General features: G+C 41.3%; 1 protein-coding gene across 5 annotated transcripts in view; it reads right to left on the bottom strand.

The window, feature by feature from the left end:
• Positions 1-3,223: 3,223 nt before the first annotated feature.
• The window catches only part of LOC125771438 (cyclic nucleotide-gated cation channel alpha-3), a 101,942-nt gene continuing 84,548 nt past the window's right edge, over positions 3,224-20,617 (bottom strand). For 4 of the 5 annotated variants that reach the window (XM_049442061.1, XM_049442063.1, XM_049442062.1 and 1 more), the window contains 4 exons: positions 16,132-16,299; positions 13,254-13,398; positions 12,970-13,130; positions 3,224-12,082 (listed from right to left, as the gene is read on the bottom strand). In XM_049442061.1, the coding sequence (XP_049298018.1) occupies positions 11,799-12,082; positions 12,970-13,130; positions 13,254-13,398; positions 16,132-16,299 (758 nt within the window). In that variant the 3' untranslated portion in view covers positions 3,224-11,798. The remainder of the gene's footprint in view (positions 12,083-12,969; positions 13,131-13,253; positions 13,399-16,131; positions 16,300-20,617) is intronic. The other variant, XM_049442066.1, reaches the window with a different exon arrangement.

Raw genomic sequence — 20,617 nt, 5'->3', positions numbered from 1 at the left:
GTTTTTTATGGGAATATCAAGAATTTATAGAACATCATTACCATACTGTTTTGTGGCGAAACGACTCCAAAGAGACATTCCATTTCGTGTAAGTTGGAAGAATTCGCCAAGAATTCGTGTTTAAGTGCTCCAACAAAAAGTGTTTCTAGCTTTTAATCTGTCTGTAGAAACCTCGTATGTCGATTCTCTCTTCAAGTTGTAGTGGAAGATGACTGAAAGCATTCCTTTATATTGGAAAAATACTACTATAAATTAGAATATAGCTTCGAATTACTTCAGGACCTTCTTTTACGAACCATGCACCGTACAGCCCAGCATTCGGTTATCAACATCAGCATAGTAAAGAAAGAGGAGGTGGATTTCGTTACGCTAGCAAGCCCAGTCTCTCTGTGTATGTGTGTGTATGTGTGAGTGGTTGAATGTGTGAAGGTGTTTTTGTCCCTTTTGCCCAACATGCCAGCAAAAATCGCCTGCCAGGCAAGAGAAAGACCGCGAGTGGGTGCGCACCAGACCTGTACTGTTACCCAGGGCCCGACTCACGACTCATTGGCTTTTCAACGCCACGCCGTTCGGGGCCTTTCGGAATTGGCCCAGGTGCTTCCCAAACTCCCCCCCCTTTCCCCACGGTGTCCGTTCATGCCCATCACCTTTATGAAACGATATGCACGAGGTAATATTAAATGGTGGCTCCAAGGGGTGGAGGGAAGAGACGAAAGAGGGAGGGGGGGGAGGAGAAGGGGGACATAGGTACGGTGTGGTTCCTTTTGCGCGATTACCAAACAGCATCAGCACCGAAACGCAGTAGCTACAGGCGACCGCAAACGTCATCGTTTCGTTCGTTACCGCCGGTGACTTCGATGCCAGAAAGGAAGGGAAGGACAACGAACCCAACCGAATTGTTGACAACCGATGGAGGTGGCCCCTCTCCCACCCCCCGCCCACCAAGGAACGGGTGGCTAGGGTCGGTTTGGGGCCTCAAGCCTAGACCGCCGAAGACCGGTTCGATATATATCGTTGGGTTTTAAGTTTTTGTTTTTACAACCAGTTACCCAAGTGCGGGTCTACGATCGACCAAGGTTTTTAACGATCGCAGGTGATGGTGGTGGTCCGAAAGTGAAATATTTACCTACCCAGCCCATCCGAGGTAAAGGGCGGTACAGTGTGTCGTCGTCGCCGTCGTGGTTGCAGCAGCAGGGAGTGCTTATGCAGATCGGTTTGGTGCGATTTGGACTGTGAAGCGTGTCCGCGGAATCACGATGAAGGTGTTGATGAGAATTTTGATGAGAAGCCATAAGAGAACTGCTGCTCCACCGTTTACTATGAATCATGTAAGAATTTGTGTGAGGAAAGTAGTATTTGGAAACAAAATTGAAGTAAGATTTTCTTCCTGAATAAGCCCAAAAGCGAAGTAGATGTAGGTTTGAACATAAAAAGTTACATTAGAAATTCGTCAAAAATTATTCTATTCTTCAAAACATTCATCCCATCCGAAGGGTTAAAACACCTTTCATTTTTTATTGCCGTGACTCATACCGGTACGGTTAGAATTTCTTCTCGCGTACGAGAATGGAGTTGTGTTTTTTTTCTGCTGCTGCCTGCTAAAAGTCGCAACTCATTTTAATGACATACTACCAACATTGTATCCTACCCTCACCACCATACCATCACCAGTGTTCCGATCACCGGAATCTCGAGCCTGCGATCGATCACTCATAAAGTTTTGCTTCCTTTTGTTGGCCTTTAGCCTTGACTGCTGCTGCGGGGATGGTTGTTTCGTACGTCGTTTACAATTGAACCGTTCGCATTTTTGTGAACCACCCATTTTGGACGGCATCGAAAGAATTTAGTCCAGGGTTACGTTTGCGCTCGAAAGCACCGCAACGTTACGTCAAGAAAGGTCTCCCCCCGGCCAAGCCGTTTGTCACAGCTGTGTTGGGTTTTGTATGTGTGTGTGTATGTGTGGTTGCTCCAATTCCTATGCTGCCCAAAGTTAACCCGTTCGAATCAGTAGCTCGTCATACTGGCAGAAAGACCGGACAGATTGAGACAACAGTCGCAAAATCAACATTGACAATTTTACCTATTTTTGCTTCTCAATCACATAAAGTTACTTCGGAAAAAAGTTCACTAAAAATAAGTTGTTTTTTATCTCAAGGATAACGTGTGACACGTAACGTTACCTCAATTACTGGGAATTCATTTTGTAGCACTTTCAAGCAAGTAACACTCATCAAACGTTTCAACTTCCCCGGCATTGAAGTCTTCTGTTTGATGCCTAGTTTACCTCGATGGTCTATGTGTAATCGAGGATTGTTGGGTTTATCCGTGCAGAGTAAACACAATCAAAATATTGATGACACCGATCGTTCACCGATCGAGCCAGAAGGGCATGTTTGGGCAGACAACATTGTAGTGGGCTAATGTTGGCCCAGTAGCGGTAGGCTTTTCAGTAAGCAACCGTGTATAAATAAATAATCAATATAAAAGGAAGCCGAGACGGTCTGGTGATTGCTCGATCGTTCGCTATGAGGAAGCTCGTGGGAAGCGTTTTTTTTTCTTCTTCAACTGAAGCATGATGGTGGCAGTGGATAGGTGTTTACATTCTTCACAGCGTACCGCTTATCCGGTGCTTACGGTAGCTGTTTCGGTTTTCGCTAGAGTCTTTTGTGTTTGTTTTTGGTTTCGTTAAGCCACTTCCATTGCTTGCAGTAGTAGCGAATTCATCAAATATTCCCGTAATGAACAGAACAAGATTTATGGCCCGGAGCCAGTAAAACACATTCAAAAAAGAATTGAATCAAAACGTGATGCGATGCAGTGAATCGTGCATTGTGGAGTTTGTTTTGTTTTCTTTCCTTTTCCCCAATTTACATTCAAAGCACGCTGGTGAACAAAGTAACAGACACCAAATAACGATCGTCTTAAAGAACTTACCGTCACTTGCAAATGAAGAGTTTTACGCAGTGATAGAAGTGAGACAAGTAGTGATCGAAAACTTCAAAAAGAGAGTTTTAGAATAATCTAAAGAGGGAAAAAAAACTAAAAAACAAATCAATTAATTAATTACTTTTAATTTTTGGTATGGATTTTGTTTCTCGATCGCATTTCTGCTCATGTTCATATATTTCATAGAAATTACAATAAATTTGAAAATATTATAATTTTAACAAATGCTTCCCATGTTTCTCATTTCATTTGCCCGTTCTTCCTCTTTGTTTTGCCGTTGTTTTTTTTCTTTTGTTTCTTGTTTTGTTGTATGCGTGCGCCTGTGAAAGTGTTTTGTATAGTTTTAATCTTTTCTTTTTGAAATGTTTATTTTTCCACTTTTTTGTTGTTCATTCGTGTGTATTTCTACCCCTTTTGTGCACCAGTCTTCCACCACTTGATGCTTGGTATGTTTTGTTTTTGTTTTGGCAAAACATTCGTTTCTCCCGAGGATAATATACTGTGGCCCGTCTGGTCCATCTTTATGCACGCTCTCTATTCTAGTTTCTTCGATCTTTTGTGTATTCCTTGTAACGTGATTTTTGGCTCCAACCTATTCACTTTGTGCGAAGTGTTTTTTTTTTGTTTGTTTTTGGTTTATTTTGGCTTTATTGGCAACTCCTTTGCATTGGCTGTATAAAGTTTGACCGGTTTCGGTTTTTCTCACTGGGTTTTGTTTTTTTTTAAATGTGTTTCGTGTTTTATCATTCGTTCAATTTATCTACTCGTAGGCGAGAGTGAAAAAGGGTCTTCGTCGTTTTTTTGTTCTTCTTCCATAACTTTCTCCCACATGTTTCATCCGTCTATTAACATCTTTCCAGATTTAACGTCGCATAGTTCGGTACAGTTTTGTTTGCGTTTGTGTTGTTTTTTCCCTTTTCTTTCTGCATTCCGAAAACAAAACGTTATTCACATGTTGGTTTTTGGCCTCAATTTTGGCGCACCGTTATCGTTTTGGCTGTGTTTTTTTTTTGGTTGGAATTGGGGATACGTTTCTTACGTTTTTTTTTTGCGTTTCGTTTTAATTAGTAAGGATGCTTGGGTTTTTTTTGTTTATCTAGGAGCGTTGTCCTCTTCATCTTAAAAACATATCCTATGTACATGGTTAAGAAAAGAAATGCTTTGCCTTCGTTCCGCATTCCATCTACTACTGCTGTACAAACTCTTCGAACACGTTCGATTCGGTTTTTGTGGGTTTTATTTGTTTTAGTTTTTTTTGTGAATAGCAAAATTAAACAATTTCAACAAGAAATATATTTATCTGCACTTTACATGAAGTAATTAATTTTCCATTCCACACTAAATTAAAATCGTACGAAAAGCTTCCGTGTCCTTGACTGCCGTTGGGTTGCCTTTTGTTTGACATTCCGTACCGACAAATGGTAGTGAACCTTCGCCAGTAGCGATTGGTGACTAGCAAACAAAGTGCTAATGAAGCCATTCGTCCCGAAACTATAGGCCTAGATTCACCGCTCAAACGGGTAGGAAATTAGCACCTTTGACGTTGAAACGGATGAATTCAAATTTACTCAGTGGACTATAGTGGCTGTTCGATCGGTTCGCCATTATAATTTGACATCTGTAAAACCTTGATCGGTGAGACTAAGTAGTGGTTTTGCATTTTATATCAATTTGGTCGGCCTAAGGCGACCCAAACGCGCTTGTTTTAAGAGAAGATTTTTTTCTTTTAGATTTTTCTAAAGGGGCGCAGGTCGTGCTGTGAAATAGACATAAATCAAATTATGTACCAAACACACTGTCGAACCAACACAAAAACACAAAATCCAATGTTCCAATCAAAAAACGTACAATTTTCTCGAATTTGCTCCCACAGTCGTGGTGGCCATAAATTTGAAGATTGAGAGCAAGTTCATCCCACATGCTGGCGACTGGTGCATGAATGTTAAGGCCGTGCCGTCATTCGTCTACGAAAGCTTTTTCGCTACGATCAAACTAGAAACGTCGGTTCGTTTCGTGCTGGCTGATAACCAATGAAGCAAAAAAGTTAAAGCCTAGCATGAGTTCGCGTGATAGTATTATCATTGCAAAGCAAATCCAATGGCGTAAAGGTGAGTAACGATGAACGCGAATATGTATAGAACGAAATATGTATTTCCTGTTGTTAGCATGCCGAGTTGTAACATTCCATTCGAACTCGATGTTCCCGATGTTCCTACGTTGTCGTCGCCATCGTCTCATCATCAGTAATCATATTTGTTTATCTAAAAATTTGGCAGTTTTGTTTTGCGCGCTTCTTCGTCGCTACGATTAAATAAAACTAGCTCAGTGGAACGATCGCCGTTTCCCGATCGCCCCGCCGTTGGGGGACAATCTGGGGTTGTGGTGCTGCAGTGTGTGTCTGTGTTGCTCTTGGGGACGAAGTTGTTGCTTCATTGGCGCGTGCAAACTGGTTTCCGTACTTTTTGTGTGTTTTCGGCTTTCGCTTCACATTTTCCACCCCACCCGGGGAGGGTTCAGATCGGGGGCCTTTCTCGTTTCGATTGTAATCGTTCGCTGTGCGCCAGCACCTGTGTCACTACAATGGTCGTGCCACACTGATAAAGGGAGCGAACGTGTTCGTCCAGAAAGCAAGGAGTTTCGGTTATAAAATTGTTTCTCCCGCCATTATCCGTGGGTAATGTCCCCAAATTGCTGTACACGCTATGTATGTGATTTAACCTTTTGCTTAAATTGTTTGTTTGGTTTTTTTTTTACATTTCTCTATCAGATTTTATAGACTATAACATTATACTTTTGCTTCACTGTAATTCACTATACTAGGTTCAATCCATCACTTGGCGAAATTCGGCGCCAAAACCGTTTTTTTTTGACAAAAACGATCGCTTCGTGCCGTATTAGCTTTATTATTTTAAATACTAGTAAACGCTTTAGTACCTCTTCATTTGTTTGTGTGTATGTGTGTGTGTGTACGTGTATGTGTGTAAGTACGTTGGAAATTTCTTCATTCTGAGTTTGCTTTCCAAAACGGACCATATTCCCTTTCTTTCCCTATCGCTGACGGCATGGTTTGGTTCGCATCATTGCATTTAATATTCTATTAGCTGGGGGAGGAGGGGGGCGGTTTGCCCCGGGAAAGGAGGGAATGAGGGTGGAGGTATGTGTACGTGCGTGTATGTGTGGAACCTTTTGTGAGTTGTTTGCTGCGTTCTGCATCAGCAAATTTTTGGATAAGAAACATCATTCTCTTCCGTGCCGTGGTTTTGGTTTTGTTGTAGTTTTTGGGGCGTTCAAAATTGTCTTACTTTCAAAGACTGGTACTGTTTGCACAATGGCCAAGTTTGAATGGTTTTCCTCGTTGCGATCTATGCGCAAGTACGAATCACTGGTGGAAAACATGACTTGCAATCACACAGTTAAGTCTTCTTGCACCACAGGTTCGTCGCCTGAGTCGCTGCTCAATTTTGAAACGCTTCCCAAAAACGCATTGTGAGTGATTTTTTATTCTAGGATTTTCCTTCTGTTTCACTAGAAAATGGCAGTACTGCTGTATTTTCTTCCATTTATTCTTACATGTGTGCAAAATCGATGCTTTTCCAGTGGAAAATCAGTGGAAATGAAATAATCGTCCAGTACGCAGCCAAACGAATTTGAAACTTAGCAGTGACACAAACCTGAACTCGAGCGTTAGGCGTTACACGAAAAGCGTTACATTACCAATTCAGGGCTTCAAATAATGCCAGTTGAACTAGATGCATTCTTTAGTCACTTTTGGCAAAACATAGTTGGACATTAGTGCGTATTATTGTGAAATGTATGTTTTCCTGCTTCTGAGTTGGTTCTGAATTGAGTTGGTATTGGTTTTGGATTTACCTTCTGAATCTATGAATAGGGTTATCTGTACGTGCTTCGATGCTGGTTTTTTTTGGGGTGTACGCATTACTTTTTTTGTCTTTACACACCGTTGGTCCCGTTTATTGGAATTTCTCTTACGTTCACTAATAGGTATAGTTTGTGTGCAATCATTATGTTATGTCACTGCTTCACTGTCGCTGTTATGTTGCGTTATTTGTTGGATTTTGTTGCGCCCAAATTCCTCAACAATGAACCTGATGCAGCTCACTAGCTGCTTGCTTAAAATATCGTACCCAACGGTATGAAGTGATAGAAGTGTTGTCAGTAGAGTTGATTTATTGAAATATGCGACGTTTTTTTGTGGATTGAAATGGATTTAAAAATCAAAACCAAATGTCTTTAACAATGTCCTTAAGCCAGTTAAACCAGTGTAAAAGAAATAATTCAAAACAGACGGAAGAAAAATGTGTTTCACACAGTGTAACTCGAAGCATTACCAGGCCGTGCTGTTGATATTCATGTAGAGTGGTAATGTGAATAGGAAATTTAAATCGATTTCTTATGCGCTAGGAACCCTCTTAGTCTCAAAAACCGAAGGGGGCTATAATTTCTTTACTCCGTACGCTACCGAAAACAGAACTGAGCCCATCTTGTCCCCAGTATGCCACGATCGTCAAGATCGTTGAGCTATCCTTCCACCTTCCAAACGGGATCGGAATATTCATTTCATTTCGTTTCACTATCGCTAACTATTTAGAATATGTGGTAGTGTGTATTTTCCGCTCCGTTCTATACATGCCAACGTGTATTCACTATGTACAAAGCGTCATTCTAAACGTACAAACTTAACTGTAACGAATATGTTTCCTGCAAACTTTCCTAGGAAAACGATCCTACCATGCTTCGTGGGGTTTTACTTTTTTTTGCATGAGACTTGAATAAACAAACAACTGCAAAAAATAAGGAACAATGTTGATACTAACACTGTCGGCAGCAAACTGCCATGTACAGACCGACTGCACCGGATGCAGTGGAATGCAAACAAGCGAAACAATCGTTCAACACAGTGTATAGTATGTTTTCTTTTTGTTTTGGGTTTTAAATCCCCACATCGGACTAATCGTGTGTCTAACAACCTTTTTAGTAGAGATTGGAGTTTGTTTTCTTTCGAAATGCTTACATTAAATGGGAGTTTTGTTTGGCCTCAAGTAGGTTGCGCATTCGCTGCGCAAATAGTATAGTTTACACACAGGCGTAAAGGTGAAGCTAATTAGGAAACGCAACCCAAAACCAAAGGGACTTTGAAGCAATTGTACACGTGATCGTATTGATATATAACTTACATACTTATCCGCTAGATCCATCACGAAAGAGGGCCGTTGCTCGTCAATCAAATTTCTCAGCGGGAATTCAAGCGGAATCCATTTTAATCTGGAAATACCTTATCTCTTCCCTGTTTTTGGAGAGCCTTATATGACTCAACGGGCCGGATCACCCGGTCTCATGACATAGTCAGTTGACTGAAGCCTGAGAATCTTCTTCTCGATCCTCACTAAGAGGTATTTGTCAATTATGGACAGAGTTCATGTCTCTGAAGCGTCTGCCATTACTAAACTCGAATTCGAGGACGTAAGAGGGCCGTTATCCAGTGATGTCTACGACTTCAGTGTATGCTAAGATTGAGATCTTGTTATACAAAACTATTCCGGAGACTAATCTCCGAAGATCCTCACGAGGACTAAATTGGTGAATGAACAGGTAAACAGCACAATTCCTTGGAGAACACAAAAATATTCCCGAGACTTCAATAACGAGTTCGCGAAGGTCCTTGGTCCAACTCCTTGGAGAACACAAATATATTCCAAAGACTCCATTAATGAGTTCCCGAAGATCCTCTAGGCACTAGATTGATGAGGGAACTGGTAAATATCGCGACTCCTTTTAGAAGACAACATTATTCCCGAGACTTCACTACTGAGTTCCCGAAGAGCCTCTCGAGAGTTCCAAGTTTTGGAGTACACAGGAAAAACAGGTCCAACTTCTTGAAGAAGAATCTTGTAGCAAAGGGCCCTGAAGGTTTTCCATCCACCATCAACTGGAATGTGATGTTTCTCAATGCCATTCTTACGAGACTCCCAAAAATGTGTCATTAAGTTGTAGACCTTTGCTAATAAGGTCTTGGAAAGCGATAAAAACGTGAGGGTTGCAATGGAGTTGCTATTCCGCCATCTTCCTCACCGTCTTCCGCATGGTGAAGATCCGATCAGTGGATATTAAAGCGATCAAAACAATTTACAGCAAAGGTGTTCTTAACCTATGGTTTAAAAACGAAAACATCCTGAACATACGAAACGTGCGTGCCCATTAGTGACTTCATATTGTCCCATCGGTAAACGTATTTTAGAAGCCATTTTTCCGACCCTTTTTCCGACGTACGTTCCACGTTTTCTCTTTTTTTTTCGGGGCAGAATAAGACCGTAATAGTATGATAAAGGGTAAACGTATGTTTAGAAACTGTCAACAAATACCGCTACGTTTGCCCTGCGTTGTCACTTAGCCTTAATTAAGTTTAGTTTAGTGGTAGTAAAACCCAATGCGTAATCAAAAGGGCGAATATATTTTACAGTCTCCTATAGCAAGTGCTTAATGTCTTCTTCCTCGTTTTTTTTCCCCCAATCTAACCGCTTACCGTAAATCGTAATTTTTCGCTCATAGTGAAAATGTTCCGTTTTGTGAGTTTAGTGTTATTAAACGTTTGAATCGAATCATTGTGCATTTGCTATAAATTTTACCGAACGCTTGAGGGTGTATGTATGTGGTGGCAAAAATGGGATTTTTGTTTTGCTTTTTTTTCTTTCTTTGTTTTGAAAAGTAAATAATTCTCATTGTTTCTCGTGCCGGGGGTTAGAGGGTTACGGATTCGGTATAAAAATTGATTCGCCTTGAATCGTTTTCGTTTACCGAATAAATTCCTTCAGGTGGAAATAATTTACGTCCGGTGTACGTTTAGCCTTTTCCGGGCACGATTCTCGCATTTCCTTAAACCCTTTCTACCCGTTTTCACCTCCTTTTTGTTTGGCTCCAGCAACATATCACTACAGCTGTCCCTTCTGCAAACCTAATTCATCATCCTAATCGATTCACCTTCTAGGAATGTGTTCCTGTACAGTGTGAAATATTCACAAATGTATTTGCCCTTTCGTTTTTTGGGGGAAGGGGGGACAAACGTGCCCCAATCCTCCTTTATTTTGTGACAGTTTTTCCACCACTTCCTTGTACGCATATTGTCCCCGTCATACGATGATGGTGCGATAAATTTTTGTTCGAAACCTTTACCCAACCAAACCGACGGGAAGGGATATAGTCCACACTTCTACGAAGTACCATTTATGTATCACTTGGGCAGATGAACTATGTGAATGTTTTGTTTTCTTTTTTTTGTAACGAATTTTTGGCAAATTTTACGCTTCTTTCCTAGCGATGTGTTTTTTTGCACATTTGTTGCTCCCGAAATTCCGGGTTTCATCATCCTTTTTTTTTCTTCACCATCTCGCAACAATGCCAACGTAAAGCAACATGGTGGTAGAGCGTGTGCCACCTTTCTGTCTTCGATATCACACCTCGTACCGCCGTAACCCGGATCCGGGATGAAGGTCCGGAATTAGGTCGTTTTCTCTACTACCGCTACCGCTAAGGTTAATTGATCCGATCCTGCCCTCCTTTTTTTGTAACCCTAATAATACAAACTTTCATTGGTTTAAGATTTTCTCTCTTTTAAAAGATTAACACTTTTCCTACCGTGCCGGAGGGGGGGACTTGTTACCGCATTTTCCGAATGTTTTCCTATCCCACCCGCCATAGGAAGGTTAGCTTATGTTACAGTTATATGTAGTTCTGCTTCGTAGAAATAGCTTTCACCTATCTCTTTCTCTTTTTCCCTTTTTTCACATGCCAATTCTTCAGCTAATCAACGATATTCAACGTAGACGCAGAATTCTGGGCCATTCCCCAGCACAAGGGAAGGAAGCGATGGTACAGCGCAAAAATATACATTGTACAAACTGGTCACAATTATTTCCACTTCTGTACACAGCACGAGCGCGTTCCGAACGCTCGACGACATCCACGACCTGCTATTGTGCTCGATCGTTGCTCGATCAATATTCCAGCCGTGATTCGATAGTTTTTCCTTTGCGTTATAGTATGTACGTGTGTGCATATCTAGACATGTGTGTGTTTGTGTGCATATGTATTTTTGGGGTGCGTGTGAATGGTGTGTAGTCGTCGTTTTTTTCCAAGTTTCCAACTAAGCTGCCTTTGCCAAAGATAACCCGTCGTCGTGCTGTCTTTGGGTAGAGATCTCTGAGATTCGTTCGTGTAGTTGTTTTTGCTTCGTCGTAGGTTGTTTTTTTGTTGTAGATGGATTGGTTGGTAAGTTCTGTTTCCGCTTTTTTCCCCCGCCTTTTGGCCCACTTCTCCGCCAGCTTTCCGTTGCCGGGTGGCGTGATACAAGCCAACAAGAACAATAAAAAAGGATACTTTTTCGAGGATACTCCATTCTCGCTGGTGCGTTCAAATCGATGATGTTATTAAACGAAAGTGACCACTACGAGCAGATCGGTTAATCAGATAATCCTAGCTCATGCATATATTCGATGCACGTGTTTGGGTTTTCCATTTCCGATTACGCTTATGTTGGAAGGTTTGTACCTGCGGGAGTCGTTTTCACTGACATCCGTTTTGGAAATGAAAGATTCACTTCAAGTTACGATGACAAACACAAGATCTTGCAGACAGCAATATTCGGAGATTGTGTCTTCAAACGAAACAAACGAATAATTTTGTAGACGTGGCAAGGTGTAGACATCAATGAGAGAGGCGTCAAAATCGCGGAAAAAACAGGGTACCGTGTGTCGCGGTTCTCGTCTCGGGCCAGTTCCAGTTCAAGTCATGCAGCGCACATACACCAGGGCAACTTTTTGAGGCAGCTCGCTTCCGTGTTATATGATGCTTTCGCGGTTCCGCTCCAGGTCTTCGGTTTCGTTCTCCTGGCTGACGCTCGATGCGGACGATGCACCGCAGATCTGCATCTCGATCTCGGCCAACCGATGCTCGACCTCCCACTGCTGCTGGGCGAGCTTCGCATTCAGCGTGAAGTTTTCCGACTCGACCGTATGGAGCCGTTCCCGCAGACGCTTGATCTCACCCTCGAGTGCCTCGTGTGAACCTAGCAGGGGCGTCGCACCGGAAGATTCGATGTGCGTCAGAGAGCCACAGGGTGGTCCTGTGATGGGAGAAGAATGAGAACTGGCTGCATTTTAGGTTGCATTTGCAGAAAGACCAAACAATCCTTACATGGGTGTTCGAGTTCTAATGGCTATTTGGTGAATTTGTTCAAGTTTAACTACAAAGTGTCTAGGTAGATTTGGAATGTTTCGCATATTTCTGCATCTTTGGAACTGACACTTTAAACGTAGTCAATTTCGGCTTACAAAAGCTGCAGAAAGTAGGCAACGGTTCTAGTTCTACCTAGACACATTCTACTTCAACTTGAACATTATCCAGAAATAGTCTCTTCTTAACCTTCTTCTTAATTGAACCTACAGTTCAATTCAAACACATAAAACATACATTAAAAAAATATAAAACATACAATTTGGTATTTTTCTAGGGAGGAAAACTATTAAGTAATGTTTAGTTTATTTAAATCTATCTTGTCTTTACTTTAGAAAAATAAAATAAGATAAATATTACATAAATATTTAAAATTATCGTTTCTGTTAAGGGTAATGAGTGTGGTAAAACTATGTAAAAATGACAATAGAATATGTTAATTTATTTGTAAAAAATGGAAAACTATACTACCGTGCTAAAACAATGTAATTGTGTGAAATAATTTAACAAATGGTGCACTAAATGTAAAGTAAATGGATCTAAATGTGGTGGATTCATATGAGAAAAAGAAGTGAAACGGGTGCAATCAAAGTTTGATTCAGTAAATAATTCTACGAAATGTTCAAATCACACTGTGTTAACTGTTTAGTATTTGCCTTTTTAAATTGCTTAGCATACAACTAAGTATTGATAAGTATAGTTCTATCCATTCTAATTATGCTTAATTAGATGTGGCTTCATCATTCGAACGTGTCAGCCTGTCAGGAGCAAACTTACCTGTTCGACACGGTTGCGATTGCGGCCGGGCCAAATGGGACGCCGTCCGGCTTCGGGGCCGTTCCTCGGAGCTGTGCACGCTGGGACTGATCGAGCCCGGTGACTGTGGCTGTCGGCTGCTGCAGACATCTCCCCGGTGCGATCGTGGACTCGTGATGCGACTGTGGCGCATGGCGATAAAGAAGGTATCAGACGTCAGGAGCGCGTCAACAAGCGTCGCGTGCCGTCGTGTGACCCCTTTCAAATGGGTTGTGTACGCGCGCGCGTAAGCTTGCGCAACTTACCTGCCCGCTGGCGGTGGATACGAGGGCGCCATCATCGAGCCCGCCGACGTGATGGCCGTCGTGGGCGATATCCACATGTCCTCGATCGTGGTGCGGCCCTTCGTCTCCACTAGACCTGGTGTCGATTGGCAGCGTCCCATAGCAACTTTAGTAAATTAATCACAAAAATAGGCACACAGTTAACACAGTAACACTCTAAGGAAACAACCGAAAAAACGTATAAAACATAAACACACACACACGCACACAAAGATAGGCAGGCGCGTAAAGGTTGAACCCGTTCCCTGTTTAATTTCTCGTTCGAAAGAATCCTAATCCGAAATCGGCTTCAGATATACCATAGTTCCTTTTTGGTACTAAAGGCTGCCTTCATTAAAGTGAATTTTATTGCCAAAAATATTCCTCAATTTTGAAGTACTTCTTTGTAACGCAAAGCATTCATTGTATATGCAATTGACGCTATTACTCTCCAAGGCAGTATTGTATTTGGTGATGTTTGATAATAGTTAAATTCTCACTACGAGATTTGCTAAGGGGGATTCTGAGTATATAGAAGCTCTTAGAAAAGGACAACTTCAAAGGGAAATTATCTCAAATATTAGACTGGAGATGTGAAGAACTATACTAGTCATGGGTATATCCCCAAATTTCCCGGAGTCGGAGTAATCGGAAAACTCCAGCATTATTAATATGGAGTTAACTCTGGATGCAGTACCGCGGTTTGCTCCGGAGTAAACCAGTATCAACTCCGGAGTAATTCCGAGTCAACTCCGGAGTTATCTACGGTGCAAACTCCGGAATTACTCCAGAGTAATTGCTTCGGAGTATGCTCCAGTTTATATACGTTGGTTACTAAGTTACACTAAACCTCACAACCTCACAGGGAATGCAAGAAAAAAGTGACGCCTTCAAGTACTAAGAAATATTGTAAAAAAAATTAAGCAATAAGATCACAGGAGTTTGAAAAATTCAATAAATACTATTTGAGAAATTATTATGACTTGCTTATCGTCGTTGCGAATTGCTTCAACTTCCGAAAGGCGTGAGTTGACTCTTTTGACAATAACTTTGAATTGATTCTTTTCGAAGATATTTTTTGGACTTTGAGATGTTGCATAAAATTGATTTCTTCGATTATACTGAGTGTATTTCTCTTCTTCAATAACTAAACTAATCAAAAACATGATGCACATATCAGCATTCACTAATAATACATAATATGGATCTTGTGTATACTCAAGAGTACTGTGCTTCATCTCCTCAACGAGATAACCCTTCAAAATACCTCTCACACAAACATTTGTACAACTGAAAGTTGCAAATTTAATATTTTCAATTCAAGCAACGTTCTACTGATGGGTTGCGACTAGCAACCGGTGACACTTTCTTTGTTGACCTATTTGTGACCAAAAACCGGCGGGGTACGATGGTAAGGACGAAAACTAGAGCGCACCATGTTCGTCTCGGCGATGGCTAATGCGTTCAGACACTACCAGACAGCCGCCATTCCCAAAAACACAATCAAACGACCAGCCGGGAGCAGCAGCAGCAGCAACAGCATCAACCATAAAGAAACATGCAAAGCGCTGCTCGTGGAAAGGCAAGAACCACACACAAAAAGCGACAAACGTGCGACTAGCGAATGTACATCAAACGAGTTCCGAGAGCGGGGAAAGCAGATGAAACAGAAAACCGAACGCAACTCACAATGTCATGTCATGTGCACGTCCCACCATTCGTTGGCGTTGGAAAAAGCGGCCACAAAACCGTGCACAGAACTGAAACAATCTAAAGTTTTCCGGTTCCTTCGGCATGCACATCGGGGAAGTGCTGTGATCGATGCATTTCTCGGATCGTTTGTGATGATTGTTTGCAAAATTTCGTGATGAGCATTCGGCCCAAGGCGCACGTAATTCTATTAGACGCAATACGTGTTGCCGGATGGAATGAAACGTTCTCTTTGTGTGGGAAGTTATGTTTCTTTGCTGATGAATGAGGCATTTAAATGTTGTCTAATATTTGAAGTATTCTAATGTGACTCTAAGAAGACACTAGTGGCAAAATGTACAAGCAAGTACTATAGAAATAATAAAGAAAAATTCTACACACATACTTAGAAAGAAAGAAATAGTAGAAGCTTTGATTCATTAAGCAGCTAGAATAATGTCCTGTAATTTGATGAATATATTCGATTAGATGCCCACGCCCCGGATATTGCATTATAACTAATCATTGAAGTTCGGCAACTCGGTAGCTAGACAATATCTAGACAATCTAATTGAGGCTAATGCCATCACTGGCACTGGCTAAATGGCCCAGTGTTTTGCAAATACCATCATCTCTAGCAGAGAGCAAAGTTCACGAGCAGCAGTGATAAAGCACAAAAATAAGCACGCATCAGCACAAGCAAAGAATGAAGCAAAAGAAAAGCACAACATCATCAACAGAGAAAATCAGCGCAGCTGCAACAAATGTGCCCGAAGCCAAACGCCAACACACAACAAAAAAGCTAAATGCTTGCCAAAAGCTTACTAAATCAGGAGCTAAAAAAGCAACATTGCCCGTTGTGGTACCCCCGGCGTATGCATGCATGTTGCGTCGCTGCCCATCGAGACCCGTTTTCGCAAAAGGATAACGAGCCAAAGTACACCACGCACACAAACGGCAACATGCGCACATACAAACATATATACAAACACGGTACGGGGTTCTAATGGAGCATCAGTGAAATGTCCTCCAGATATTGACATTCTTCGCCTTTGCTTTGGCCAAATGTGTGTAACCGAAACTCCCGTACTCCACTGCTTATTACTCCCTCCCCTCCCCTTCTTCCCCCTCGTCCTCCCCCCCATCACCAGGGCATGCATTTCCACGTTACCTTTTTCTAGCGGTGCCTTCTTGTACTTCTCGAGCCGCTTTACTGCGATCGCTTCTAGTCGCACACGGGCCGCCGGATACTCCTTCAGCACGTCCCACATGTCCTTTTTACTTAGCACGAACAGATCACTGTAGCCGACGGAACGGACGCTGGCCGTACGCCGATTTCCTGCACTCGTCGAAGGAAGGAAAAACGTTCCACATTTGTGTGTGTGTGTGTGTGTGCGTGTTTGTGTGTATTGAGTGTGTGTGTGTGTTTTTTTTTATTCGTAAACCACCCCATGCGAAGGATTTGGAATTTCGTTGGTCATTTTATTGCCCGAACGGACACAGTTCGGTGGAACGGAAGCAGAAGGAATGGAAAGAGCAGGGAGAAGAGGATGGGAGGTTGGGGTGGACGGATGTGGAAAGATTTTCGGTTGCGCCATTGGGATAAGATTGTTGCCCGTCGCGAAGAAAATCGAAGATTGTGCACCGTTCCGGTACCGGATTTCGATCAAAAAAGCGGAGATTGGTGTTAATTCCATAACGGTTTTCGTGTTTCGAGTGTGTTTCGATCGCCATTTGAGAAGATTAAATATTGTTGTTATTATTGACGTGTTCCGTGTGCGTGTGTATGTGTTCGTTTGTTTGTGTGTGTGTTTGTGTGTGTATGTATCGCCGTATGTGGGGTGAAGTGATGCGTGCGTTGCGTTTTTTTTTTCGATTTGTGAGTCAGTGAGTGTGTGTGTTGGGTTTGTTACCATTTTCAGCAGCGTCACGGTACCGGGATGGGGGTACAGAGAACCAGGGTGGGCAAAAGAAGAGAAACAGAATAATCCGATTAGTTGACGGACGACACGTACCGTATCGGCGGGGGGCTGTGATGGAAAATGGGGCTGGGGAAAGGTTTTTCTTACATTATATGGTATGAATGTTGGGGTTTTTGAAATGTGGGAAAATAGAGAGACAGATTTTAATTGGCATACAACAGAAGGCAAAAAAAACTCCGTGAACAGGACAAACATATAAAGAAAACCGAAACGAAAACCTCAAAAATAGAGCAAAAGAACGAGTATGAGAGAGAGAGCGAGAGACATTTTGATTTATTTTTGTATTACAAAAAAACAGACAAATCTTGGATGCGACACATACAGAAGAAATTGTGTTTTTTTAATTTCACCACCAATAGCAAAAAGTAGGGAAAAAAGGAGGAACAAACCACAGCATTCAAAAGAAAGAAGAGGAAAAGTGAATGAGTGGGAAAAACTTTCACTCAAAGCAATTGGTTTGAAGCAGTAAAAAAAAATAGAAACAAATTTAAAAAAATATATATTTCAATACAACTTAAGGAAAATAATATACTTTTAAACAAAGAATAATAATTTTATTTTAAATTAAAATTAATTAAATGCATTCAAAATATGAATTTAACTATATATTAGATAATTCACATTTTAATTAATAGTTTAGTTAGACAAAAATATCTTGCCTTTGCGGTACATGATATGAATGTAATTACGATATTTAAAGTAGCAAAATGAATAATCTCATATCGTTCTGTTATTTCTAATTTATTGAACCGGAACATTCGTTTCTTCTCGCGAAGAAACGTAAGGTAAGAAGCGAAGAACAACGAGTGCACCACCAGCTTTGATGCAATTATGCTCACATTAGCAAACTACACCCTTCGGAAAGAAGGCACACAAAACCACGTAATTAGTAGCAGGTGGATTACCATCGATTGATTAAAAATATGCAAATTTCCACGGTGGTACGTAAGAAAAATTGGATTACGTTTATCAAAGAAAAAAGCCCTAGGAGAATCACACTTTCATTTAGAAAACGGAAGCATAAGGAAAACTCTTTCATATCCTAAACGTTATTCAATATTTAGCAGACTTTTCTTTTAATTAAACGATAATATTTTGCATCCATTTCTTGCTTGGAAGGATTATAACGAGCTGCATCAAATGGTACAGGAGTTTCTCTCAATTAAGAAACTTTTAACTACAAACCCAACCCAAAAGATATATATATATAATCAAGAATTCCAATAGATTGTGGTGTGGAATGAAATCCACTATTCGAAGCACATCAAAAGACTCATTTTTCACACCCAACAAAAGCCTGCCGAGGTTGGTCGAGAGTTAAATTTTTAATAATTTATAATTCCCAAAATCCGAACCAGATATCAATTACGAGCGAAACACTTAAAGGACCATTAGGGAAAAAAGGGGTTTTTCCACTTTCTTGCCCGTCCTGTGGCAGGAAAATCTAATAACGAATACTTTAAAAGTTATGCCAACGTTATGCCGGGTTTTTTTTTTGTGTGTGACATTATCTATTCGCGGAAAAGTGTAATAAATACGTTTCGAAGAGAGAACGCGTTGTGCAAGAACGGGCGCAAAATATCCGTTTTCCCCTTTTTGGCAGGAAGACAGACAGACAGACATTTACAAACCCGCACCTTTTACAGGAACCACCCCTCCCAAAGATGTCTTTTTGCGGCGTGCGAGCGAGCTTGAATGGTGGTTTAATTTTAAATGATTACGTTTTCATTCGGGCAAAAGCCCCGTCGCAAACGCTTGCGGCAGTTCAATCAACGAGCGCCCGAAAGGCACGCGCGCACACGCGGAGAGAAAACCGCCAACGGTTTAATTAAATTCATCTCATTCGCCGTGGATTGGTTGAGCGAATTGAATTGTTCAATTATGTGAACCCCGTCACCGTCGCCGGCGTCGTCATCGTTTGGGCGGGTCGTCATTGCGAAGTGACACAGCTCTCTACCAACAAAACCCCCGGGAAACTACATGTTGATGTGGCCGATATTGTGAACAAGTGACATAATTGGGTGCAAAGCTCCCTTACTCTCCCCACCACGAAGCCACATGTGACACAAGCATATGTGGGGCAAATGGGAGAAAATATGCTGAGGCGCTACAAATTCGATGAAGATAAAACCAATGGTAATGGAGCACTAACACGGAATGTGTTGTACACTGCTAACAAAACAAAACAGACACAAAAAAAAAATTAAATTGTCCACTGTTTGCCTTTCGGGGAAAACTGGGGACAGTTCATGATGTGGGATATAAAGCCACTTAAAATATGTTATTATTGTCGAGGGTTTGTTTTTTATTGGAGTTTGAAGATCAGATACTGAAGAGATACTTATAGAATACAATATTCTAAGTAAAATAGTTCAAAGATGCAACAATAAGACAAAACTTCATGAAAACTCCACATCCCAATTTCCGAAAGGATGCATGTAATCAGCAAACAATCGTGATGGAGTAAAGTTCCGAAGTACCATCGAATTTTTGGGGGCGAAAACAAAACTCGACAGCTGCCTGAAGGACATCTGACCTGATTGTAGGAAATTACTTAACGTTACCATAATACCCGCCTATGGCACCTGCCGAGAACCGGAAGCTCCTGCTGGGAGGGTGGAAAAAATAGAAGCTTTTCCACTACCAAGTGTACCAAGTGTATGGTAAGCTGCTTTCTTGTGGATCAAAAGAGGATTTGAGCATTAGGGCTTCCGGAGGAATCTCTCGTTTCGTTTGTGAAGGGAAAAGAGAAGTTGCATGAAATGGCTTTTTGCCTGACCACCGTCAGACATCGGGGGCCAGGGAATGGACACTCGGGCATGCACTCTGTGAGATATGCAATTTTCTTTTGAGCTCCGACCAAAAAACCCATTCAAGCGTGCCTTTATGTAACAAGATTGGGAACCGCAAAAAAGGAGCAGCTTAAAGGCAAGTTAGTTTTCTTTTTTTCTTTCAAGAGATAAAGATAACATTTCACTTTTATGACTTCGACACTGACACAAGAAGCCCACGCACACACGGTAAATATTTCCACTCCGAATGTCGTCTCCAAAACCGCAAAACGTTAAGTTTTGTTTGGAAAGCAGTACAAAATGCCTTTGGATTACAAGTGGGAGCTTCCATTAGATTATAGTTGATTAATGTTGCTGATTTGGGAATTAAAATGCTAATGCCGCTTCCTTTCCCGGGGCACGGGTGCGTACTTTTCGTGCAACAAGTACCGAGCAATGATTAGCAAATCGGATTTAATTGTGATTTAAATTGCTCTCCGGTCCAATAATCCTTGGCAAGTAGATGTGGGTGCGTTTCGAAACCAAAGCCAACCCCACAGGCACAAGATGTTCTGTTTGTTGTTTCCGAAACTGAATTGTCTAGGAATATTGTGAGAGGATAATTAAACGGCACGTTTCTTTTGCGTATCGTACAAGGTGGAATTATGCCATAAAATGGGGCTTAATGGAAGCACACACGGCACTTTAAGTCTTTTTTATGTGCTTTTGATTTAGTCCACTTCTTCAAAAGATACATTTTGAATGCATTTTCCAATGAAATCCAAATAAAATCCAACTGAAAACAAATCAACCAAACTAAAGAATTATTTTTGCTAATTGATTATTTGTGAAGTAAATTTTAAATAAAAAAGAGTAATAACAACTTTCATTATCTAGATAGATA

The sequence above is a fragment of the Anopheles funestus genome, chromosome 3RL (genome assembly GCF_943734845.2).
Source record: "Anopheles funestus chromosome 3RL, idAnoFuneDA-416_04, whole genome shotgun sequence".
NCBI classification, from domain to species: Eukaryota; Metazoa; Arthropoda; class Insecta; order Diptera; family Culicidae; genus Anopheles; species Anopheles funestus.
Note: the sequence above shows the minus strand (reverse complement) of the source record. Positions and strands in the feature narration are given on the sequence as shown.